Below are 23,977 nucleotides of genomic sequence, written 5' to 3'. Positions count from 1 at the left end.
CTGTAAATGCCAACAGGCTCTGCTGTGGCAGCTTAAATCCCTAGGGACTGATTTTGGGCCAAAGTATGTGGCATCCTGAACACAGGGCAACGCTGGATTGCATGTTTATGTGGAAGGGAGGGTGTTTGCCATATTTTTTCTTCTCCCACACCGTGAAGCTAAAATGTTTCACTTCATCTTCTTTGCTTTGCTCTTGTTCTAGGATCCATTGCATTGGGCCATGTTGCAGTCATCCACCCAGGGTATTTTATGGGGTGTCATTTAAGCATGCAGGACAGTTGCAACAAGTCTGACGCATTGAGGGAGCAAAGCTTCTCCTGGAGCAGTCTGTGGGGGCAGGAGTGGTCAGGGCTTGCTCATGCTTTCCTTTTGCACACTCAGAGCTTATGAGGTGGAGTTAAATGGACTTGGTAGAGCAAGTTTGACCAAGTGACCGGTTGTATGGGGTTCCCTGTGGAAGATTGATTATATGGGGATTCATCAGTAAACTTTTAAGTGTGTTTAAAAAGGCAGTGAAAGATAGCGGGTTTGTGTGGTTATTGGAAGAAGGTAAGCGAAATGCACTCAGCTTTGAGCCAGACCTTCCAAAGTGAATAATTTTACTCGTGCAAAGACAATGATTTTGCTTGAAGAATCACAGAATGGTCAGGTTTGGAAGGGACCCCTGGAGCCCACCCCCTGCTCAAGCAGGCTCTCTTACAGCAGCTGCACAGGATCATGTCCAGGTGGGTTCTGGAAGTCCCCAGAGAAGGAGACTGCACAGCCTCTCTGGGCAGCCTGTCCCCATGCTCTGTCACCCTCAAGGGAAAGAAGTTTTTCCTGCTCTCCCCACGGAGCTCCCTGTGCTGCAGTTTGTGCCCATTGCCCCTTGTCCTGTCGCTGGGCACCGCCGACAAGAGCCCGGCCCCGGCCCCCTGACACTGGCCCTTAAGGTACCTGTGTGCATCGCTCAGGTCCCCTCTCAGCCTTCTCCTGCCCAGGCTGAACAGCCCCAGCTCCCACAGCCTTTCCTCACCAGGGAGATGCTCCAGTCCCCTAATCACCTTTGTACCCTCTGCTGCAAAGAGGAAGAGACTAAAGAGGGAGACGCTTGTGTCTTCAGCCTGTTTCCAGTAGTGCCTGGAGGGGTTTGTGGTATTGCTGCCTTCCCTTTCAGTACCTGTGCTGTGAGAAGGGGGTCTCCACCCTCTACAGTTGGTGCTGGCAGTTGGAACTTTGAAGGGTCCAGATGACTGCAGCAACCTTCTTGTTTATGTAGCAGGTGCTTCTGATGGGAGTGTTGCAGTTAAATCTATGAACAGAACCCTGAATGCAGAGCAGGGTGAAGAGGTAGATCCCATCTAGCCCATAAAGCACAGCATGAGCAGCATTGGCTACTTACTGTCACCAGTTACACTCTGGTGTTGTGTTTACTGGCCTTGGTTTCAGATGGCATAGGGCTGAATTGTGTAAGCAGGTTTCTGATAGAGGTACCACTCCCTGTACCAGCCTGGCACAGTTGAACCAAGAGGCAGAGGCCAATAAAGCTGCATATGCCCCGAGGTCAGGAGTGTGTTCTTACTGGCAGAAGTAGCTTTGCTTGAGAGATTGTGGTTTTACTGCGTCAACAGGGACTTTGATAAGAGTGGGCAGGTTCTCACCTGGCACTCAAAGAGCATCATTTCTGCCCTTTGCTGATGCCTCATCGTTGTGTACTCATCAGAGCTGTGCAGTGCTAGCAGTGTGAGCACCTGCAGGTGAAAGCGCTTTGCTGGGGATGGCAATAAGGTGTTTTGAGGAAAAGCAATTCTGTAGGAGGTAATGAAGTCGGGTCTCCCTGTAGCACTCCTTTCCTACATGTCTTGTTTGCTTGGGGAGCTTGTTTTTCTTTGCTATTTTAGCCTTGAGAAAGTGGTTGATCCAGGCACAAATCTCTGATACTAAGTCACATATTCCAGCCTTGCTTTAGGCATTGAGGCTTGTTGTGCTCTGCCCTTTCCTTGCCTTGAGGGTGCGACTCTAGGTCCCTCACTTCTGTGATGATGAAAAGCCGGTTGTTCTGGGTTTGACTAACTGATTTTGCCCAGAAAACTTCTATAGCAGCATAAACTGTCATCCCAAATTCAGAGCAAGAAGGAGCATATGGGATGTGTATGTATGGCAACGCAAAATAACGGGAGAGTAATTTAGCTGTTGCTGACCTGTTTTCTCTGCCTCATCCCCAAAGTGGGCCTGTGTTTTTAACCTTAGTGGAAGAGGTCAGTGTGTGGCAGCAGCACAGCAGGTCACCTGAGAAGGTGGCTTGTGTTACGTAACTTGAATACGTACCTGAAGCCAGGATAGCTGGAAGGCAGCTAGGACCAGCGATTGCTCTTAGGCAGGACCAGCCATAAAGGGGATGTGTGGTCAGAACCAAACCCGCTGCAGGAAGACTCTTCAAGTTCCTACTGCAAACAGCTCTGCAGCCTTTGACTCTGCTTCAGCCTTTAAGCTATGCCTGGCAGAAGCTCTGCAGCCTGTGCATGATAGATTTGGAGAAGAGCAAACAGATGTGGGGTGGGGTGTGTGTGTGTGTGTGTGTGTGGAGGAGGCAATGTGTGTCCAAGGGAAGGAAGATGTCCTTGGAGAGGAGATGGTGTCCCTGGAGCTGATACAGCAGGAGCGCAAGAGCTTCATGCAAGATGATCCACAGCTTTCTGCAGCCCTGGCTGGTTTGCTCCTCCCGTTGCTGCCAGGAGCACATATGGGAAGTGCGAGTCAGGAGTCCAGATGGTTTTAGCTTTGCAGCGTGCACATTTCTCCTGGCTGGGGGAGAGGTAGGTGTATGCTCCTTCTGTCAGAGCCTGGCTTGGTGCCATGGGTGGTAGGGGTGCAGGGGGAACCATCCTTTAGCTGCTCTTGAAGGGGCACCGAAGAGCTCCGCCACCTGAGGAAGCTGTGCAGTGAAAAGTTCAGTGCTCTCAGAGTTTTTAATTGTACCTCTAACAGTTCTTCAATAGGAGACTGTGTGATTTGGGTATAGCGGGTGTACCTTTGGAGACAGTTTAAGTTAAGTTAACCTAAAATAGGAAGGAAAGGTTTCTCTGCTAGAACGTCGTTTGTATTTAATGTGTTACAGCCTTGCCTGGCAGCAGTGTGCAAGGCTTCTCCCAAGGGGGTGCTCTACGTGGCTGTTGGGAGAGCCGGACAAATTCTGTGTCTGCTCCAGCACTTCCTCTGGCTTGTCAGCCTAGTGCAGATGATCAATGCTTCTAGCAGGGCGGAGGTCTTGATATCAAAAATAAAAGGTTTGTTTTGAGGCTGTAGAGCAGGATGCATGTGTCAGTCTTCTGAAGAAAAACAAACCAGACACTCTGCTGTTGTTAGCGTTGAGTGTCCTCTGCCAAAACCAGATGCTCCGTTACAGTTAAGTATAGAATGTCCTCTGCCAAGAAAGATGCAGCCGGGCACTGTTATTTTGGTGTGTAAACCTTGCAGTTGGATGCCAGAGGTCATGATCTGCTTCTTAAAAACCTGTCTGCAAATCGCTTTCTGGCAGGCTTCTGAGCAACCTCCTCCTATAAATTTACAGTGAGAGGGAAAATGAGACCATCTGGAACATTCACAGAGGTGTCTGCTCCTACTTTGCTTTCTCTAGGAGAAAGACCTGGCCCTTTCTTCCCTCCAGACTGCCTCTGAGTCCTGTTTTCACAGAGAAACCCAGACAGCTCTCCCTTGTGCAGGTTGTCTCTGCCTTTCCTGCGTGTGAAGCCCAGAGCTGGATGCAGCGTGTGAGTTGCAGCATTGCCAGCGCAGTGGAGACGGGAAGGATGGCTTTATGCTTTGCGTACAGCACTTGTAGTACTTCTGCTTGTGTGTCTTGATGAGCTTCATGTTGCTTTCTGTAGCGTTGTGACTGTTAATGGCTCATTTCAGCGGGTCAGGTGGCTGCATTGGCAGCTGCCACAGTGCTAAAAGCAGCTGTGGAAAGTGAAAGCACTGCAACTTCAGCATTCTGTTAGTTACAGATGGCTTCGATGGTTTGTCGCTGTCTTTCTGTATTCCAGTCACGTGCCCTGCATTTTCTGTAGCCTTTCCTTGCCCAGTGTTGTCTGAGCTGCTTGTGATTCTGTTGTGTTCAGCTCTACCCTGTGGGATCCTTCGTTGTACTGGTGTCTTCTGGTGTGATGGAGTTGCTGATGACTATTCCTGGGGCATGTCTTACTGTCTGATGTGTGGTGGCTGTGCGGCTATTTCATCCAGCTCACACAGGAGCAGGGAAAGTACTCAAGTGACGAGTGCTCTGTGTGAGGCTCTGGCTGTGTAAGTCATCTCTGCTAGTGTGTTTTCCTCACTACATGAGCTGAGTGGAAGTGCAGGTGTGAGCCTCTGTTGTGATGCCGTCTGGACCTTGGGCTTTCCTTAAGGGTGCATGTTATCCTCAGGATTAATCGTTTGGGGGAAAAGCCAGCAAAGGAGGACATGGAAGTGCTGCTCCTTACACATGGACATGAGAGGGAAAGCAATGACATGTCGTGTTTGGGTCCAAAGGTGGGACAGACGGGTGCCTCACCCCAGAAGCTTTGAGAGAAAGTGTGAGTTCAGTAAGAGGGAAGTGAATTGGGGCTTGGGAAGTGTCTTTTTGTAGCAAAACTACTGCACCTTAAAATCCTTCCATTTCTGTGCCCTTGCTGCCAAGGAGGAGCTGGTAATGGCAGCCTGTGGGTAACACAGCTGGCAGCGGCACAGGGGAGGCTGGTGGCAGCCCACTTGCTGGTGGCTCTTGTGAAGAGGTTCTTTGTCCTGCCTGTGTGGGCAGTAAAATGAAGTCCTCTTGGTGTCTGCTGCCACATGCTTGCTGGGCTGAGGTTTGCGAGCAGCCAGCTGTGCTCACGTGCTAGAAAAAGTGTCCCGACTAGCTGCTCATCCCAGCTTCTCTTTGCAGCAGCCTGCACCTTGCTGTGGGTTTGGCTGGTGACATACAGTGAGCTGGTTCCATTCTCCCAGCCCAGAGGGCAGTTATCTCAGAAGGTCCCAGCCTTGCACTCCTACTGAGGCACCCAGCATAGAGCTGCCCAGAGCAGGCATTACAAGATGGCTGCAGCAGCAACGGGTGACATCTCTTGTCTTGGGAAAGAAGGGCTCTTCTCCAGCCATGTGTTCCTGATGGTGAAGGCATCTGTTACTGAGCATAGCTGTGTGGCTGAGAGCATGGAAACCCTGTGGTGGTTTCATACCTAGCAAAGACTGTACCAGGAGTGCTGGTCTGTTATTCCAGTAAGAAAGGCACTTGAACTCTGTAAGGTGCCATTTAAAATGCTGTTTATTAGAGCTAACACTATAAGGAGAGAGTAATATAGATAATTTTGCATTCCTTTTAGATGGTGGGACCCCCCAGGCGGTGTAGCGTCAATTGGGCCTCCAATCCATGTGCAGTGTGCTGAGCAGACCCTGTCCATGGAAGATATTTCCCATATTTCAATCATTTGAGCTACTACAGAATTTTCTTACAGGAAGACAACTCAATTCCTCATTTCCCGAGTCAGGTGGAATCAGTCAGATTCAGTTTCCAGATGGAGAGTGTTCACAGAGCCTCTTGCTGCACTCCTAGATAAAGGCAAGGACATGCAGGTGGCCCAGTCACTGATGCTGTGCCCGCAGGCTCTTCTGCTGCAACAAAATGGCTGAGTTTATCCTGCCGCTGAGGGGTCTGTGCAGCACAGTGCAGGCCTGGGGACACTCACGCTGACTGCGATGTGGGTCACTGACTCTTGGGTGTACAGAGGTCTCCTGGTCAGGGTCACTACAACGGGTTGGATTTGCAGTATGTCACGCACAGTTGTCCTGCAGTGTCAGATGAGACCTTGACTTGGGAGACTCCGTGCACTGAATGCACCAAAGGGCTGTAGGCATCTAGCATAAAGGATTTCTTTTTATTGTGGAAAGTACTTTCCTCCTGGATGCTGCTCTTCTCTCTTTTCCGCACCCTTCTTCCAGGTGGGAACCTCTGATCTCCTGGGCTGTCACCAGCCTGAGCCAGCACCAGCACCAGACCTGCCAGGCACTGCAGATCCATGAGTTGTGTGTGTATCACACTTTGGCTGTTTGATTAAACACTTTCTATAGGTCCCTTAAGCAAACAGCAGGAAGCAGGACTGCTGGTCCCATGTGGGGCCCTCTCTAAAGAAGAGGACGCTTTTCCCCTCAACCAGCCTCAAGAAATCCTCTTGTCTTCAGACTTCCAAGTGCCATGTAGAGCAGGGCTACAGATGCTGCGCTGTAGGAACCAGATGGCTGGAAGCAGTCCCTGGCAGGCTTTTATAGGCTGCTCTGGAAATACAAGCCCTAAAGAGATCTCTGCAGGGTTTCATCTGCTGAGCAGAGGCACCAACGTATGCCAGTGGCAGTTCAGACCAGTGGAACAACAACAAAACTGGTTGTGAGAGCAGCAGAAGGGAAGGCTTTTTTGATGCTAGCGATGTGGATGTGAGACTTGAGCCCATGGTGATTAAAAGGCCAGTCTTCATCACCCACAAACAGCTTGCCTTGTCCTTAGCAGGAAGGGTGTGAAGGAGGGGAAGCCTTTGAGCTCTGCTCATGAATCAATTAACTCCTTCCCCAAGGGCTCTTTTAATTGCTCTGAGACTCTGTGTTCGTGTGTGTGTGTCTGTCTTTAAACAGCACACAGCTTCCCAAGGTGCTGCTCAGCTGTGCTGTGCTGCAGAGGATGCTGTGATGAAGTCCAGAAGTCCTCCTAGACCCTGTGACTTCCAAGATAGGTAGCTGTAAGTCAGAGGTGTTTTTCTTCTTTCTTCTCCTGTTCTGTGGAAAGTTCAGGGTTTTGAACTTCTGCTCGGCTTGATGTGTCCCTTGCAGCTCTTGTGGTCTGAAAACTGCCCAGCTACCATGGTTGGAGGAGATGGCAGCAGCACTTACAGGTTAACTGGAAATGATCTGGCTCATGAGCCTTGGCTGAGCTTTTGCTCAGGTAAGCAGTGAGATGAGGGTAAGGGATTTTTCTTGCTTTCTGATGTGTTGTAAGGTTTTGATGAACGATGAGCTAGTTCCACTCCCGGGACTTAGTCTGAATGTGTTTACATCTCTTCATCTTGAACAATCCTGAAATTGCTGCTGGCAGCTTGGGGTGCTGTTTGCTGCTGCCACAGGTCTGGTTTCTAAGTGGTGCCTTTACAGGTTATTAATGATACTGAACCATGTTTTGGTGAGGGATTCCCAGACTGGTTTTAGCCACACAGTGGCAGTGATGAAGTCCTTTGTGGTCGGGGACCTACTGCTACTTCAGTCCACAGTGGGTCCTGTAGGAGGAACTTTGAACCTCTGTGGGTTGGTTTATGAGAAGATGACTCTCCTGGGGACATGTGGCTTGGCTGTATTGGCTGCCAGACAGCACATGCCTTGGCACAACTGTCACAACTTGTTGATGTTCAGGGGGTGAGGCTTGTGTTGCTGCAAACCGCCTCTCTACCCCTTCCTTCTGGGGAGGGGAGCTGTCTTTGGCTCCGTGCTGCTGATTGTGTAGATTTTTTTACTGCAGTCCATACCCTTAAAAGTGTGAGTTGGGGAGCCTGTGTGTGAAGGGTGCAGGTAGTGGGGTCCTTGTCCTGTCCCACAGTAGGAGCCCTCCTGGCTCTTCTCTTGCTGTGCAGGTGAAGGATGGAACTCCTGCTCTGCCCAGCTGACTGCTGCCTGCATCCCTCTGCATGCTTTGCCCCACCTGAAACAGGAGCTTGTGGTGGGGGACTTCTGCTAAAACCAGGTGCCTTTCTCGTGGGTGTGAGTGCAGTGGAGGAGTAGGAAGCAGCGCACAGCAGCCTTTTGCTGCTCAGGTTCCCTTTAAAAACAAAAAGAAAAAATAATGTTATTTACTCTGCATTTTTGCTTTGGATACCTGATAGATTTTTACATGCACCTTTCTCCTTTGCTGCCCAGCCTGGGCTCTTCTGTGCTGGTTGTGTGCACCTCCCGCAGCCTCTGCACAGAGCAGGCAGCTGGCTGAGCGCTCCAGCTCCGCTGTGCTCCCCTGTCCCTGTTGTCAGTGTCAGCACAGAGCCGTTCCCAAACTGAATGACCAAAGGCATGTGGAAAGGAAGGAGTAGCTGAGGTGGGTGACACTAAGTGTTGCTGGTGTATTTGGCTGTTTGACCCTTTTCCATGTGCTGGAGCAGCCTCCCCAGCTCTGTCAGGGCCAGGCTGGCAGGTAGCATGTGCTGGAGAGCTGGGTTGCAGCTCTTGCTTTGAGTGTTTGCCCAGTGTTGCAAGATGTGTAAAGCAGTCACTTAAAAATGGCGTAGGCTGCTTGTCAGTCCATCTTGGGTCTTCTTAATTGCACTGGAAGTTCACTGCAATGTTTATTGGTGCATGTTGAATCTTGGCTACAATGAACATCACAAAAGTCGCTCTCTGCTAATTAGCAGCAAGTATTTGGCTGTTAGGACTGTTTGGGAGAGAACCGGAGCACATTGTGGAAGTTAAAATATCACTTCCCATAGCTGGCTCAGAAAATGGCCCTGTGTTATTAGGGCATGTATAATTGGCCTCACTTGCTGTGCTTCAAGTCTTGCACAAAGCAGAATGGTTGGGGCTTAGGAAGTAACACATCATTTTTCTGATAATTCTGAATTTTCTCCTGTTGGAGAGGTGGGACAAGGGATAGAGAGGCAGGGTGTTATCTGCTATAGAGGGTTGCGTGCTTTGGAAAAAAAATACGTAATTTCTGCCTTTCATATACTGTCGCAACTCGAAGGTAGTCTTCCTTCTCCTTCCCTGAAGTGCCTTGCTTCATCTGTAAACATCTCCTGATGTGCGTGGGCTTGTGTTTTGCTTTGATAGGTATACTTAAAAGTTCAACTTGGTTTCTTTTTCTAGGGATTGTAACAAATTCTCTTTTCTTGCACTGACTTGTGTATTCTCCTGGTTGGTGGGTTGACATCAAACCCAGCTCTTTCCTGAATTTGGCCCAGGTCTGCCCGGCCTTGTTGTCCTCTGGAAAGGAGACTGGGGCTGCGGTCTTGCAAGTGTCTGAGGCTTCCTGATGGCTCATGGCCTCTGTGAGGGGCAGCCCAGCCTCGAGAGGCCAGTTCATCTCAGTGACACAGCAGGAAACGGGTTTTGAGATAGTCTACTGGGACCCAGTGCCCTCAGGAGAGCACAGGGTGGATGTTGAAGTGTGCCTGGGGATTGCAAGTGGCTGCTGCCTTCTCCCTTACCCCCTTGGCCAGGTTGCACTGGTCCCTTCTGTTCTCCTTGGGCACCAGGCTTGCAAAACTAGTCTGACACACACACACACCCTTAGGTACTTCATGCATGTCCAAAACAGCTATGGCATCAGTAGCAAAGTCTTTTGACTGTCAGTGTTATTGTAATGGGTTTCCTGTTAGTGCATTTTTGCTTCTGCCTTTTCTCCCTTCCCCCTGTTTTTCCTTCCCAGAGTGGCTGCTCTGATCCTTCAATTCCCACTCCAGAGGTTTGTCACTGGCTGATCTTCCTCTAATTGCATCCTTGCCTTAGGTCCCTGAAGGTTCATCTTTCCCACTCCAGTGCTCACCATCTGTGCATCCTTTCTGCAGCTGATCACCTCGAACTGTAGCAGAAATGATGACCCATATTCATGGATATTTAATGCTTCCAAACAGAGAGAGCTCCTGGATGCAGCCGAAATTGGCAGGCTGCTCACTGAAGCCTGCCATCAACATCAGGTCTTGCTTCACATTACGTATCCACGGGGAAATGATTTCCCCCTTCACCAGAACGATGATGGGATGGGGTCAGGACTCTGTGGTAGGGTGGTGGTGGCTGCCTGTTTAGTCCCACTGCAGGGTGACCATGGTGCCAGCACAAGAGCTCCAGCCCTCTGTACGAGTTAGCTGGAGCTCAGGTAGCCGAGGATCAATTTGAGTGTGAATTCCCAGTCAGATGAGTCTTTGTAAGGTGAGCTCCTGGGGTACACCACAGGCAGGTCCTTTTGTGAGCCATGGTGCTGGAGAGCAGAGTGAGTCTTCACTATAAGGGTAGTTTCTTCACTATGAGGGCGGTGAGGCGCTGGCCCAGGCTGCCCAGAGCAGCTGTGGGTGCCCCATCCCTGGCAGGGCTCAAGGCCAGGCTGGACGGGGCTGGGGGCAGCCTGGGCTGGGGGGAGGGGTCCCTGCCTGTGGCAGGGGGTTGGGATTAGATGACCTTTAAGGTCCCTTCCAACCCAAGCCATTCTATGAGTCTGGCCTGTGGCGGGACCTGGGTTGGGCTGGGTGGAAGTGTGCTGTGTGTCAGCTCTGCCTGGGCCACTTGCTGATGCTTTGTATCCAGACATGCTTGTTCTGTCCCTCTGCGGTACCCCTGCTCTGAGGCAGCTGTTGCCACCATGAGCATTGCTATTCCTGTTGCTAGTTCCTCTGGCTGGAGCGGGGCCATTGCTGCATGCTCCCCAACCACCATGCTGGTCATTATAAACATATTTTCTGCCCCCTGAGCTGTGGGGAAGAACAAGTTTCTCCCTGATGCTAGTCACAATCAGCTTTGCTGGAGGTGTTGTCCCATGTCCGTGTTTGCAGAAGTCAGGGACAATCTCCCAGCTGTTGCCGGTGAGAGCTGAGGCTCTGAAGGTGAGAGAGTGTTGGCAGGGTGGAAATCTGGTTTTCCCAATGAATTTGCACACCCTGTAGGGCTTGGAGAGCAGGAAGGAGGCTTGTGCTCAGTGTGGAGCATCTTGAATTGCTGGATGTCTAAAACCTGCACGGTGAAAAACAGGCAGGAGGAGGGAAGCCACGCTGGCACTGAAGCTTGCACTGCTGGGCAGTGTCTGCTGGCTGCTTGGGCAGTCCCTTCTGCCTCAGAGCTGGCGGACGGGAATCCTTCGTGCTGTTTTCTGCCTGCTGGGCTGCTGCTGCTCGTGGTGGGAGCCAAACTTGTCAGCTTACGTGGTCATTGTGGGTTTACCACTGCCAATGTTCTTCATTCTTATGCCAGCTGAGAAATGACCTTAGAAATGATAAATAGGACTCGAGTTAATCAGTACCATTAAAGCACGATGTGACTTCTCATGCATCAGTGGAGTGTGAGCATGGTGCAAATGTGACTTGTTTGCGCTGGCATGGCTCTTCTCAGTTACATTTGCTGGGGTTTGTTGAGTTTGCTGCCTTCTGGCTTATCTCAAGCCTTGTGCCCTCTTTGCGCTTAAGGAGATTTGTAGGTAACAGCCTTATGGACTTGCTGGAGCTGCTCTTCTGAGGCTCCCTCTGCCCTGGTCCTGCCATCAGTGCAAGCAGTGAAACACGGGCTTGTGGCTGGCAGTGCTGGCTGCCGTGGGCCTTGTTGAAGCATCTGTGAGCAAAATGGGGTGTACAAATCCAGCTTTGCTTGCTGTTGCTAGCACAGGTGCCCGTGTCACCAGTGCTGTCCTCCCCCTGCCCACCCTGGATCCATTTGAGTGCCTGACACTAGTGCACCCAGGGCACCCATGCAACAATGTTTGGTCTGCCGCTGGCTGCAGGTAACCAGATTAGTTGAAAGTGGAATTGTTTTTCTGGACAGGAAGCCTATTAGTAGAATCTGAACTACAAATCTGTGTTTTTTCCCCTTCTTGGACACGTAATTGGATCTTTCAGAAACATCCTGGTTGCGTGATTAATGCTGTTTTTAAGCTGTATGAGCCATTTGTGTCTCTGAATCCCGTAACAATGCCAGTCAGCTCATGGCACTGTGGCAGCCGGGACCATCTGCCAGCTGTTGCGGTGCCTGGATGAAGTGGGAGGCTGAGCGACCCTGTGGTGGTCCTGGCATGGATGGGGCGCAGGAGAGGCTGATGCCACATGGCGTGAGTGATAAGATTATTGCTGTGAAGCTGGCTTTGGTCTTTTCTTAAGGAGTTTTAAAACCAAATCCCGAGGAGAGTGTCTGGGCTGGATTGGCTCCTTCCTGCAATTGTGAGGAGAAGCAGTGCCTGCATACACGGTGCTATTTTAGAGCAGGGCCTGATAGAAATGCCTGTCTGCTTTGAGAAGGAGGCTCTGGGGTGTATGAAATTCCTTCTGTGCACTTGCACTTTTCCTTTGACCTCTCCCTGAAAATGAGGGAGAAATCAGAGTCCTAGCTGGTGGTAGTCATTGGTTGTGATAGAAAAATGACTTGGAGAAGGGTAATGGTGATATGTGTGAGTCACTAGACCAATATGTAGAGATCCATAATGGAAAAGATGATGCTAATCTGCAGTGAGGATGAGGTGGGTGAATGACGGAGCTGGGTGCTGTGCATGGTGGGCTAAAACACTGCTGTGTCTGTAGCCTCAAGAGTGCTTCTTTAGAGCAGCTGCAGCAGCTGCGTGTGAGACGAGCTCTGGGGGAGTACAAGCCCCCTGCCTCAACCCGGTGTGCTCAGGGGCTGTCGGGCCCCTTCCTCAGCTTTGTTCTGAGGTGTGAGCGTGTATGAACAGGCAGATGGAGACGTATCCTGAGCCCACATTCCCAGAGAGGGAATGTCGGTCTCCAAAAATGTTGGCCACGGAGGGGCAGACGCAGGAATGAGGAGCCTGGATGAGGGCTTCCTTCAAGGACAGACTGCTGCCTCTGTCACTGGGATGGTGTGACCTGTTGTTTTCCCACAGTGTGGGCTGGAAGGTGAGCAGCCAGAGGAGTGAGCTGCAAGTGAAGTGTCTCCACAGCTTGCTTTGCATTCAGCTCTGGCCACGCAGAGGCCCCACGCCCGCGGAGGTGATGAGCATGCCCATGTTGCCTGTCTTTGCCTGTCCCTTCTCCTTTGCTTGTTACCAGCATCCCTGTCAGCACTGCTAGCTTGCTGTCCCCTGTGGAGCATGTGCCGCGCAGGTTGTGACCCTCTTCGTGCTAGTGCAGAAAAGTAGTCATGTTTGTAGGAAAGAAGCCAGGTGATGAAAAGCAGTTGCTGAGAGGCTGGGTCTGGCAGTTTTTGAGTTTTGTTGCTGAAGATGCCTGGGCAGATCATTGGTATTCTGGCAGGCAGCTCTTCTCGGCAGGCAGCCTTGTCTTGGCTGGCTGGGAGCGCTGTCCCTTAGGGTGGCAGGCAGCCTGGCACCAGAGCCAGCCCCAGCTCGGTCCCTTCGGTCTGTTGGTGTCCTCTGAGCTGGCAGAGCCCCTACCTGCCTTGCTCAGCAGGCAGAGAAGCATTCCTTCAGGAGACCAGTTGAAGCTGAGGTGGTTGTATCTGCAAACCTCTCCAAAACACCTGCCCTCTCCCCTGAGAAACAGGTCATTCCAGGTCTTTGAGTTCTGCAACCAAGGTGGGAACATGTGGGACCATGGGGAAAAGCTGCTTATTGACTATTATCCCCAGCTTTTGTGGGGAGAGGGTAAAATTTCCTCAGACATGGGCCTGGGGAGACTTCCCTGAGGCACCTTACAAACACGAGCATAGAAACTCCAGAGCGCTTCCCCTGCTTTGCTTCCAGCGTTGTCTGTTTTCTTGTTCCAGGCTGATTTGGGGATAATGAGATTTAATTGGTCTCCAGCTCTCCTCCTCCCCTCACCAGTGGTTCAAATCCTATTACCTCGTAAAGCATTTGGAATTCTGTCTGCTGAAATTGCATTAAGCTAGGATGGAAATTCCTTGCGGCTTAAACCTTGCGTCCATACGGCATGGACTTCGGGGCTTTGTTGCTGCTTGCTCTGTGGCTCCTCCGGGCTTGCCGCCGTGGGGATGCAAGCGCTGGGGTTAACCCCCAGTGAGATGGACTGATCGATCATGGGGAGGGTGGGGAAGAGCTCGGCGGGGGTACAGAAATGCTTGTCAAGGATGGGATTCACCTAGTTAGGAACAAATGCTGTAAGCTTGTAGCCTGTGCGCTTAGAGCCCAGTGATGCCCCTTCCTCGAGCTGGCATCTGTCTTCTGGGGTGTTGGTTTGCCCTTTCCTACCGCTTTCTTGCCCAGTTTTGGAACGGACAGCCTGCCTCCAGGGGAGATGGGGTTTCCAGCTGAGGAGAGGAGCACAGAGGGAGGAGGAAGCCATAGGTGCAGAGGTGGTGCTAGTTCAAGGCCGTGGGGTGGGTGGGGACCTGGAGCTGCTCTCTGCTCATGGGTTTCCTTTTACCAGCCAAACTCCCCTTATATCCGTGGCAGCAGAGGCTTTGGTTGCTTCCCATAACACTGCTCATAAACTTGAGGTTACACTCACATGGGGTGGTGGCAGGTGCCAATGCTGGGGAGCTGCAGGGGTGTTGTCCCGACCGTGGGGACAGCTGTGGGGTGGGAGCTGCCCTGCTTGGCACTGAGCACATGAGCCGAGGAGTTCCCTACGCTATTAATTTCTTCTTGGGGCTCTTATCAAAGTGTTACTTGCGGAAGAGGACTTTAGACAGGGTAATCTTTGCTAGGAGGGCGCTGTGACCTGGAGAGCAGATAACTGCTTGTGGTGCTCTTGAGAGCCAAACAATGTCAAATTTTAACTTTCTAGAAACTGTTTCGTGGCTTGTCTAGGTCTTTGACTTTTATTTCTGTTCTTATTGTCCCCCCTACATATACACCCCAGCCACCTCAAATGATCTGAGGGCAGTGGGATAGGGGGTAAGAGCTCTTCCTCCCCATTTCCCAAGGGCTGCAGCTGCCTCTGCAGAAATCTCAGCTCCTTAACAGGGAGGAGCCCTTCTGAGACCTGTCCTGCATGGGGTTACCCACGGGCCTCCTCCTGTTCACCTACCAGTCTTACCCCTCTGGAGATGCAAATTCCAGCTCACTGAGCTGGACGGAGACAGGGAGCAAAGATGCTGATCCTTCACCAGGTCAGTGGGCAACTGCTTCAAACAGCTCTGCCCTGAGTAAGGAAAACCGATGTGAGTCTTGCCTCCAAACAGTGAAGTCTGTCACCCGTTCTACTACAATCACTTTGCTCCCTTGCTGGCCCTAGTCTCTGTCCCCACCTCCTGTGGTGGGGCTGTGGTGCCCATGAACCCGCTGAGGTCACCTGCATGGCTGCACTGGGAAGCTGGGGTGCCTCTGCCCCTCTCTTCAGTGTCAAATGACCCTTTATGCCTGAAACTGTGATGGGATGTGCGGGCTTCAGAGATATTTGTGGATGCATGGTGTTGTACAGGGTGTTCTGGTATCTGCAGGACAAGGGAGGAAGGGGTTGAAGACCTTGCTCATAAATACCTGCTCTCTTTTGTGGAGGAGAAAGTCTCTTCCAAGTGACTGGAGATGGGTGAGACGGTGATAGCTGCTATCTCAATGGGCTTAGTCCTTGACTGAAGCACACCAGCTTTTGTGCAGGACCTCTGGGGTCAGTCACTGGTTGTCTCTGGGTCACTCAGAGCTGTCAGCACAGGAACGTGTACCTTGGAGCTCTCTGTTAGTATCCTGTCAGAGAACAGTCTCCTGTTTTGGGGACCCCACCAGGGGCACTGGCCTTCTGTAGCCTGTGGCAAAAGGGGTGCTGGCGTGTGAAAGCTAAGGAGCCTGAAGACCAGCAGGGCTGCAGGAGTGGCCTCAGCTCTCATGGCTAGAGGGGAAGTCTCCCTCTGCCCTTCTGCATGGCACCTTTGGGTGCCGAGTCCAGAAGGTCCCTGGTCCTGCTCACCTTAGGGGACAGGACTTTGCAGGGTTGCTCAAGTAAGAGCATGCCAAGCTGTCCTCAGCGGGTCAGTCCCGTGGAGTGGGTTCTTGGGGCCATGGGACTGTCACTTCTTCTTTGGCTTGTCAAGAGTGCTGCCAGGACTGTCATGTGGCCGTAAGGGTGCAGGGCTCTGCTGGGAGTGTTGGCTGCGAAGGAGGTTGCACGTCTTTAAGTCTCTTCCTGCCTTCCGAAAATGGTTGCAGTGAGCATGCTACCCACTCTTCCCATGGAGGCCTTCCCTCCAGAGGGGAGGCATTGGATGCAGGCATGACATGTGCACCTGGGAGCTGCCTCTCTGGGTCCGTGGCCAGTGTCACAGGAGCTGGTGGGTGCTTTCCAGGTTGTTCTGTTTAGCACCATCCCGGATGAGACTCCATCCTTGACCCAAGTGTTCTTGCAATGCCAAGACTCAGGTAGCAGGTGTCCTCATGGAAAGCTCAATATTCTGGCCTTTTGCAAATGTTGGTGGAGCCCTAACTATTGTTTTCTGTTTTTCCCTTGTCGTTCACAGTATAGTGCCGTGGACAGCAACCCCCTGTCTCTGTATGTCATGCATCCCTTCTGGAACACGATAGTGAAGGTGAGACCTCATCCTGCCCTGAGTGGGACAGCAAAGCTCCAGTCACCACAAAGTCTCCTCTGTGAAACTGTCGACTGAAAAGCCCTGCTTCATTTGTGGTGCAACTAATTACGAAAGGTTGCTGCCTTGCAGCCTGCCCCGAGCTCACTGCATTGCTGCCTAAAGCTTCCTGCCGCCCTGTGGTATGCCAGATGAGACTAAACACTACTCTCTGATGCCCAGATGATTGTAACCAGGTCTCTGCCATGGCTGGGAGCAGCATGTGGTCCTTATTACACGTTTTAATGAGTTCATGTGTTCTTTTGCTGCTTTCCCATAGATCTTCCCTACCTGGCTGGCCCCAAATTTGATAACGTTTTCTGGCTTCCTGCTGCTTGTCTTCAACTTCTTCCTCATGGCATACTTCGACCCTGACTTTTATGCTTCTGGTAAGGCTGCATGTTCCTGTCTGGATGCAAAGCATCGGAGTGGTGCACTGATCAGAGTGGTGAAAACTGTCACCACCTCTGCTGTGACTCCTGGTGCTTGTGGATAAGGCCTCATAGTCTGGGCCTTCTCAGAGGCAAGTGACTGTGCCAGAGGAGGGACAGAGTTGATGGGCTGAACTCGCTGGCCTTAGTGACAAGGACTTGTCTGAATACTGCACCTTCTCTCTGGCTGCTGGAGAGACATGCACCTGGCTGGCATCATGCGCGCAGACGAGGGAAGAGGAAACAGCCAGCATCTCAAGTAGGAATTGACTCTGCCTACAGAGCAGCCAACACTCTTTATTTTAAGATCTAATGGGATAATAGGGAAAACTGCTTCCCTGAAGTCAGCTTGTAGAGTACCTTGTTCTTTTCATCCCAGTTAATTGCCTTCTTGCAAAAACATGCCAGCACCACATTCAGACTAACAAAGGCAAAGTCCTCTTTCTCGGTTTCACCATTCTGTGTAAGGCAAGGGTATGCCCAGCTTTAAACTTTTTGACGGTGCCCATGTTCATCTGTTCGTGAATCCAAAGGTTCAGTTGTGTCTTCTTCCTCATGAGGGTCTCCCAGGGGAAAGATCAATACAGCATGATAGCTCTCAGTTATCAATAGCTTCCTCCCTATTTTTCTCTCCCTTTGCCCTTGCCCGGTTTGGTTTAGGTTGTCCAGAAGGTTTCATCCAGTTCTTCTAAAACTGGACCAATTATCAAAACAGTTAATTAGGAAAAATGCTGGTTTCTTGGGATCGCCTTTATTGGTAGGTAGACAAGCACTGTTCTTGATCTGCCAGGCTTTCAAAAGCTTGGGTGGCATCAGTGCTGTTAGTTAAAATTTGAACTGTGGTTTTGTTCGTGAGCCATGGGAAGAAAAGCTGACAGTAGCTCAAGGAAGGAAGCTCAATGTGAGAATCCCCAAGACAGCAGATGTCCAGAAACTTGGTCTCTGCCAAAAGGATGGTGAAGCTCATGCTTTGGGACCCTTTTACACACGTGTTTTATGTGTCCTGCTTGTAAAGAGAACTTTTCATTGTGCTGGTGAGACCTCCAGAAGCTTGTGCCTTGCCTCCTTGGGGATGGTTTTGTAGAAGTGATGCTCTCCATTTACTGCTGGAAAGGCACCACCACGCTGCTTTAAGGAAACAGGAGGTGGCATTTCATGGAATCATTGTTTCCCCTAGGAGACCCCCATTGGCCCTCCTCCTTCGAGGCTGCTGCAAAGAAGCTGTGCCTCTTCCTGCTGTTTTTCAGATGCACCTTTGGGCTCCCTGATTTGCAGACAGCTAAGCTGGCTACCTGCTGAAACAGTGCTGGAGATGTTATTAAGAAGGAACTCTTTTTCAACTGGCAGGACACAAGCTGGAGACTGGGTGGGGGATGCTGACAGGCTTCTACAGAGGCAGAGTGTCACCACATCTCAAAGAGGCTCTACTTAATGCTTTATGAACAAGTAGTTGAGGAGAGTCCAATCTGCATGCGCTTCTGTGGCATGCAGTTGGGCCACAGTTACTAGCTGCCATCACCAATTCTTAGATCTGGTGACTCTGGGGAGCTGGGGACAGAGGACAAATATGGGACAGAGGACAAATATGTCCTGGAAAGCAGAGTCCTTGGTGACCTAGTTTCACATGGTGTTGTGGAACAGCTCTGCCATCATGTCCTGAAAAGCTAATATCTCAGTTTCACTGTTTGAGTTATATAGGTGCTTTGTCTTGGTGAGCTGCCGGTCCTTGTTGCTGTGCCTCTAGTGCCAAAATAAACCCACTGAAAGTATGCCCTGAGCTGTCCTGACTTGGATCCTTCTGATCTCTGCAGCTCCTGATCACCAGCATGTTCCAAATGGAGTGTGGGTCGTTGTGGGTCTCCTCAACTTCATTGCTTATACGTTAGGTAAGACTTTTTCGAGTTGATTGTGGGGGGCTGTGTCTGTCATTCTGTTCGCGCTGCGGCTGCATGTTGTCTTATCTCTGAGCCGGATGAGAGATTTTTTTATTCTGTCCTTCTGCCGTGCACTAGTCCAGTTGCTACTTGGTCTGCTAGAGCAGTTTCTGGTTGCTGCTTTGCAAAGTGGATAGAAGTTGTCCCAGAGCAGCTGATGTGATGTTCCGATGCTGGAACTGACTTGGAGGTGAATTGTGAAATTCTGTCTTTGGTCCACTTTAAATAAATAGTCTTGTCAGACTATTGCATTTTGCAGTCTCAAATAGAGCAGCTGGGTGGGCAGCACACTTCCCCTTCGAGCAGGAGGTAGTGAAAGCTGCTGTTTGCTGGCTGCATGTGCTTTGTTAGCTGCAGACTGGCCTGTTGCTTTATGTGGGGGTATCCAGCACAACTCCTTGTTTCCTCGTTTCTCCTTCCTCTTTTCCCAGATGGCGTTGATGGGAAACAAGCTCGCCGGACCAACTCCAGCACGCCCCTGGGAGAGCTCTTTGATCATGGCCTGGACAGCTGGGCTTGCGTGTACTTTGTCGTGACAGTTTACTCCACCTTTGGACGGGGCTCCACTGGTGTCAGTGTCTTTGTTCTCTACCTCCTCTTATGGGTGGTCTTGTTTTCATTCATCCTCTCCCACTGGGAGAAGTATAACACAGGGATTCTCTTCCTGCCCTGGGGATATGACATCAGCCAGGTGGTAAGTACATGCTGTGACCGCTGCTCGGCTTCAGCAGAAGCTCAATAAACTGCTAGCATGCCTACTGAGGGTGCGAGGGATGCATGCAGCTCTACTATGTGTCCAAAGCCTTGTAAATTGGTCACTGCAACGCTGTCTGGAGGTGGGTGTCTTTAGCCTGTCTCCAAGTGTTGTGGCAGATGAGAGCTGTCTGAGACTGCTTTTATGACGTCGAGCTATAATTGCTTTAAGGAGCTTGGGGTCATGTGGCACTACAGTTTGACTGCTCAAAACTATTAAATCCAAGGAGGTTTGTGTGGTGTCATTTTTATTTTGTTCCTAGTAGCTTTTGTAGAGGGACTCTCCACAAAAATACGAGGCTTGAAGAATGGATGTTGCCTTGCGTTTCCTCTACCTAGTTTCTGCTGTCCTAAGATGCATGTTCTGGTCACCTAAATTGTTGCTGTCATTAGTGTCCCACGTTATAGTAGCGTGTGTAAATTCAAGTCTAGAAGTTTGAGGTGTCTTTTGGCACTAGCAGAATGTGTGCCAAAATGTGGCGAAGTAGCTAACTGGCGTGTTAATCACTGTGCCTGAAGCAGAGGCTCCTGGGGAGGTGCCCCTCTGTGCCACAATAACTGGCCAGTTGGTGTAGAGACTGACAGTGATGGACCCTTTGGTATGTTGGCATGTTCATCTCTCATTAAGGACTTCTCTGCAGGAAGCTCTTTCTGAAGTGCCCATCGGAACTGGGAGCAAGTTCTGGATGATAGAATTCACCTTCACTGCTGCCAGCTGTGCTAGCCAGGGTGCGGTCCCACAGCACCGTGCAGCACACAGTACTCCTTTGTCTCCTGGTTTATCAGATACTGGGTGGGAAATGCAACAAGTTGGAAGAGAGTTCAATTAATGCAGCTGCATTAATTGCAATAATAATTTCTGCTAGTAAAAGGAGACTGTAGCTGGTCCCCTGTGACTATGCTCTGACCCCTTTGTCCAAAAGCATTGCTTAACCCTAATGATTTCAGATCTCTGCCTATTGCATAAAGGCACTGGGTGGAGGGCTAAGCTACCCTGCAGTGTGCTGCACCCAGCTTCAGGGTTACTATTAAAACTGAAATATCTTTCCCTTTCCCTGTAATTGCTTCAGCTGGTGCATAAGAAAAGAGTCCCCACACAAACCCTCCAGGGTCATGGCGGCTTGTAGTATAAGACCTCTCTTTCGTGCTTCAAGCATCCATCTTGTGAGTTCACGGTGTGTGAGGGCATCTTTGCTCCTGCTGCGAGGAGCAGCTCCTAGTTGTATTCTCAGCAGCTCAGCTACTATACTTACTAGACCTGGTCTCGTAACATGGGATGTTTGTGGATATATATTTTTTTGTAAGTTTCTCTCCTTCCTGCTGGTGGGGAGAACCAAACGATGTTAGCTTAGAGTGTACTTCTCGAGCTGCCTTTCCCTGAACCTGCCTGGCATGTGCGTTGCGCTGCCAGACTTGCCTAGGCGATTGCTCACACCTGCTTGTCCTGTGTTTTCTTTCAGACCATTTCAATTGTCTACATAGTGACAGCCATTGTGGGAGTTGAGGCCTGGTATGCACCTTTCCTGTTTAATTTCTTATATAGAGACCTATTCACTGCAATGATTATTGGTAAGAAGCTCCATGTTGAAGCTTGTCTTTTAAACACCACCTTTTTAATGAAACCCAGTGTCTGAATTATATGATAATGCTGTTCTGTTTGCTGTAACGAGAGCTCCTGTAGGCTGTTATTGACGTGACTAATTGAGGGTGTTCTTGCAGCCTGCTTTTTCCCAGGATTTCAAAGCAGTGTTGTCTTCTGCATGGTTACCTTCAAGAAGTTAACTCCGGCCTGCCTGGGCCTGTGTTGACCCAAAGAGCAAGGAAGCTGAGTGCTGCACTCATGCCTCAGATGTATTTTGTGTCAGTCTTGGGGGTACAGGTGTATGATGCTGCTTGGGGGGGGGGGGGGGGGGTCAGCCCCGCTGCTGCCTACCTGGGGCTCGGGATTTCTACAGGCACAAGCCAGTTCCTGGCCTGGAGCTGTATAGAGGGCAGATGAGAGTGGCTGAGGGTTGCAGCTGTTGCTCACAACTGGGTGTGCCAGGGTGCTGGGAGGCAGCTGGAGCTGAGCACCGGCCCCTGGATGCTAAACAGGAGCCTCCCTCGTGCCTGGGACCTGCGAGCGTGTGAAGACATGTCTCCTCTGCATAGCTGTGTTGCCCGAGTGCTGGGGCTGTGTGCTTCACGTTGCCCAGGGGAAGCACGGCTTGTTTTCAGCGAGAGCTGTGGTGTTTTTAGGGGATAAATTGCAGCCTGGTGGGCAGGTGGGTGCTGGGAGCCAGGGGGGAACCCCTTGGCGCTTGGGCTCTTTGCAGAGCGGGCTTGGGGCTCTGTCTTGCCCTGCAGGACTCAGAGCCTAAATGCTGTCTGGGAGCCTGGGGCTGCTGCAGGAGGCAGGATACAGCCACGGCCATGTGGAAAAGCACTCTGCTGTTTGGGGATCCTGCCCTCCATCCACCCATCTAAAAATTAAATGAAAAAAAACCCACAATGAATAAAAGCCTAGCCTTTCTCTCCAGTGGTCAGTCAGAACAAGCCACTGCAAAAGGGAGAGTAATGGAGGTGAAGCTTAGTGAGGGAGAGCTGTCTTTGCTTAATGCAGTTTGACTTAAAGTCCTTGCTCAGTTTAATTTTTCTTAGTCTGTGCCCCTTTCTTAAGGGAATTTTAAATTGTAACTTTAGGGAGTTGTTAATTGTAACTACTTAATTTCAAATGAATATGTCTTGAATTGTGCTAAATCTAATGCTTGCACTTAATCAGGTGGATATTCTGAGCTTTCCTTTGGCAACTGTAACTTAACATGAATAATAAATGCACTTTTTCTATATGAAAATTAGAGCGCAATGCCTACATTGGCTGGGTTTGAGCACTTGGATAGGAGTTGGGTTATTAAAAGCAGGAATATCTACAGCTTTGTTAAAATGCCTCCTGCTAGATGAACACGGAAGGAGTTGTGGTAGACTATCAAGGATTTGTGTGTAGCTGGATGATGTTTCCTATTGAGGTCTAGATTTTTCAAAGTTATTTAGACTCTTTGTGTCATTTGTCAGGTTAAATGACAAGAACTTTTTTGCACAGTGGAAACTGAAAAAGCTTGCTCACAGTGGAAGAAAGAGCAAATAGGTTTTATTAGGAAGACTGAAAACTGTTGTGCACAGCCATGTCACTTGTGGAGTCTGAACTCCCCTCGTGTCTCCTTTTAAGACAGTATTATGATTAAACTTTGTAACTGTTCAAAGCATTAATAAGCCCAGTATTATGCAGCCTTTTAAAACTGAAATGTCTTTAATTTATAGCAGACTGTAACTTGTAATTACAGCTCTTGGACCAGAATTTGGAGTACCTACTTTTAAACATGCCGAGCTATTCTTGGTGCACCTCTGAGCTATTTTTGTTGCAAGCAACTTAAACCAGAGCACAACCACCTGCCCGTTCGTGAGGTGCACGTGATGGTCTCCCTCTGTCATGGGGCAGTAACATGGCTCTTTCTTTTCCAGCCTGTGCACTCACTGTGACGCTGCCGATGAGCCTGTATAACTTCTACAAGTAAGTTTCTCCATCCTCAAGTCTCCCTCCCTACACTAGCACCTTTGCAAGAGCCCCCAAAGCCTTTATAACTTGGTTTCCTTAGTAGTTTTCAGGTGACTGCCTTCAGTGTGGCAGAGTGGCTCTGTCACACCAGACGGTCCGAGTTTGCAGGGCGCACTGGGAGGAGTGAGCTGGCAGCCTGCTTGGCAGGCACTTGCAGGAGGGCTTCCAGTTTTTGTCCTGTTGGCTGTAATCCAGAGAGCCAGACAACCAGGTGCTTCTGTAATTCAGGAGGTTTTTTGGTTAACAATGGAGATGTGCATCTTCCTCGTCTGACTGTGGTTATGACTGGTACCAATAGTTTTGAGTAGCGGGATGGCCAGTGAGATTTTGCAGCCCTCTACCGAAGGCAGGCACCAGGTATTTCTCAGCTGTGGTTCCATGTATTTTCATTTCTTTGTGTTTCAGGGCCTATAAAAATAACACCTTGAAGCACCACTCTGTGTATGAAATCATGCTGCCGCTGGTATCCCCAGTGTTGCTGTTCCTGCTCTGCACCACATGGATCTTTGTGTCCCCGACAGACATCCTGGAGGTCCAGCCGAGACTCTTCTATTTCATGGTTGGAACAGCCTTTGCTAACATTTCTGTAAGCAGCTTTTGCTTTATGCTCTGGTTTATCTCTTGGGGAGCATGAAGCCTGCCAGGATGCTTGGGAGGCAGAAAGAAAAAGACCAGCTCAAATGTGAAAAGGCAGATGTAAAGATTAACCTAACAGCTTTTCTGTTTTGCTATGGTTGAAAGAACAAACAGGAAAATAGACAGGATTTGGGGTCTGTGAATTTTGTGCTGCAGTTTTCACTCTTGAGAAACTAGAGAATGAGTTAAATTGAGTGTGTTTACACACTCATGCACTCTGTGTTGTGAATAGCAAACTGCCAATATGAAAGGAGTGCCTGCTTCCTTTTTTGGGATACATTTAAAATGGGAGGGACTGAAGCTTTTGTCAAAATCTCATTTAGCTGCTTATTGCATCTGTGCTTGCTTGAGACTTTTAACAAAGGCGCCTGTGCTCATCACCTCAGCTGTGAGCAGCGCTGTGTGTCCATGCCCTGAGTCCAGCAGCTCATGCTGCTGCTTGGCAGGGTTTTCTGCTGATGGTG

General features: G+C 50.2%; 1 protein-coding gene across 1 annotated transcript in view; it reads left to right on the top strand.

Annotated features, from left to right (window-relative positions):
• Positions 1-23,977, top strand: part of SELENOI (selenoprotein I) — a 30,318-nt gene that overhangs the window by 1,844 nt on the left and 4,497 nt on the right. Inside the window, exons 2-8 of the mRNA XM_080388310.1 lie at positions 16,060-16,128; positions 16,448-16,556; positions 18,410-18,484; positions 18,964-19,226; positions 20,746-20,854; positions 22,784-22,832; positions 23,283-23,463. Of these exons, the coding sequence (XP_080244436.1) occupies positions 16,060-16,128; positions 16,448-16,556; positions 18,410-18,484; positions 18,964-19,226; positions 20,746-20,854; positions 22,784-22,832; positions 23,283-23,463 (855 nt within the window). The remainder of the gene's footprint in view (positions 1-16,059; positions 16,129-16,447; positions 16,557-18,409; positions 18,485-18,963; positions 19,227-20,745; positions 20,855-22,783; positions 22,833-23,282; positions 23,464-23,977) is intronic.

This window comes from Falco punctatus (genome assembly GCF_963210335.1).
Source record: "Falco punctatus genome assembly, chromosome: 5".
In the NCBI taxonomy this organism is placed as follows: domain Eukaryota; kingdom Metazoa; phylum Chordata; class Aves; order Falconiformes; family Falconidae; genus Falco; species Falco punctatus.
This window is presented reverse-complemented; position numbering and strand designations above follow the sequence as displayed.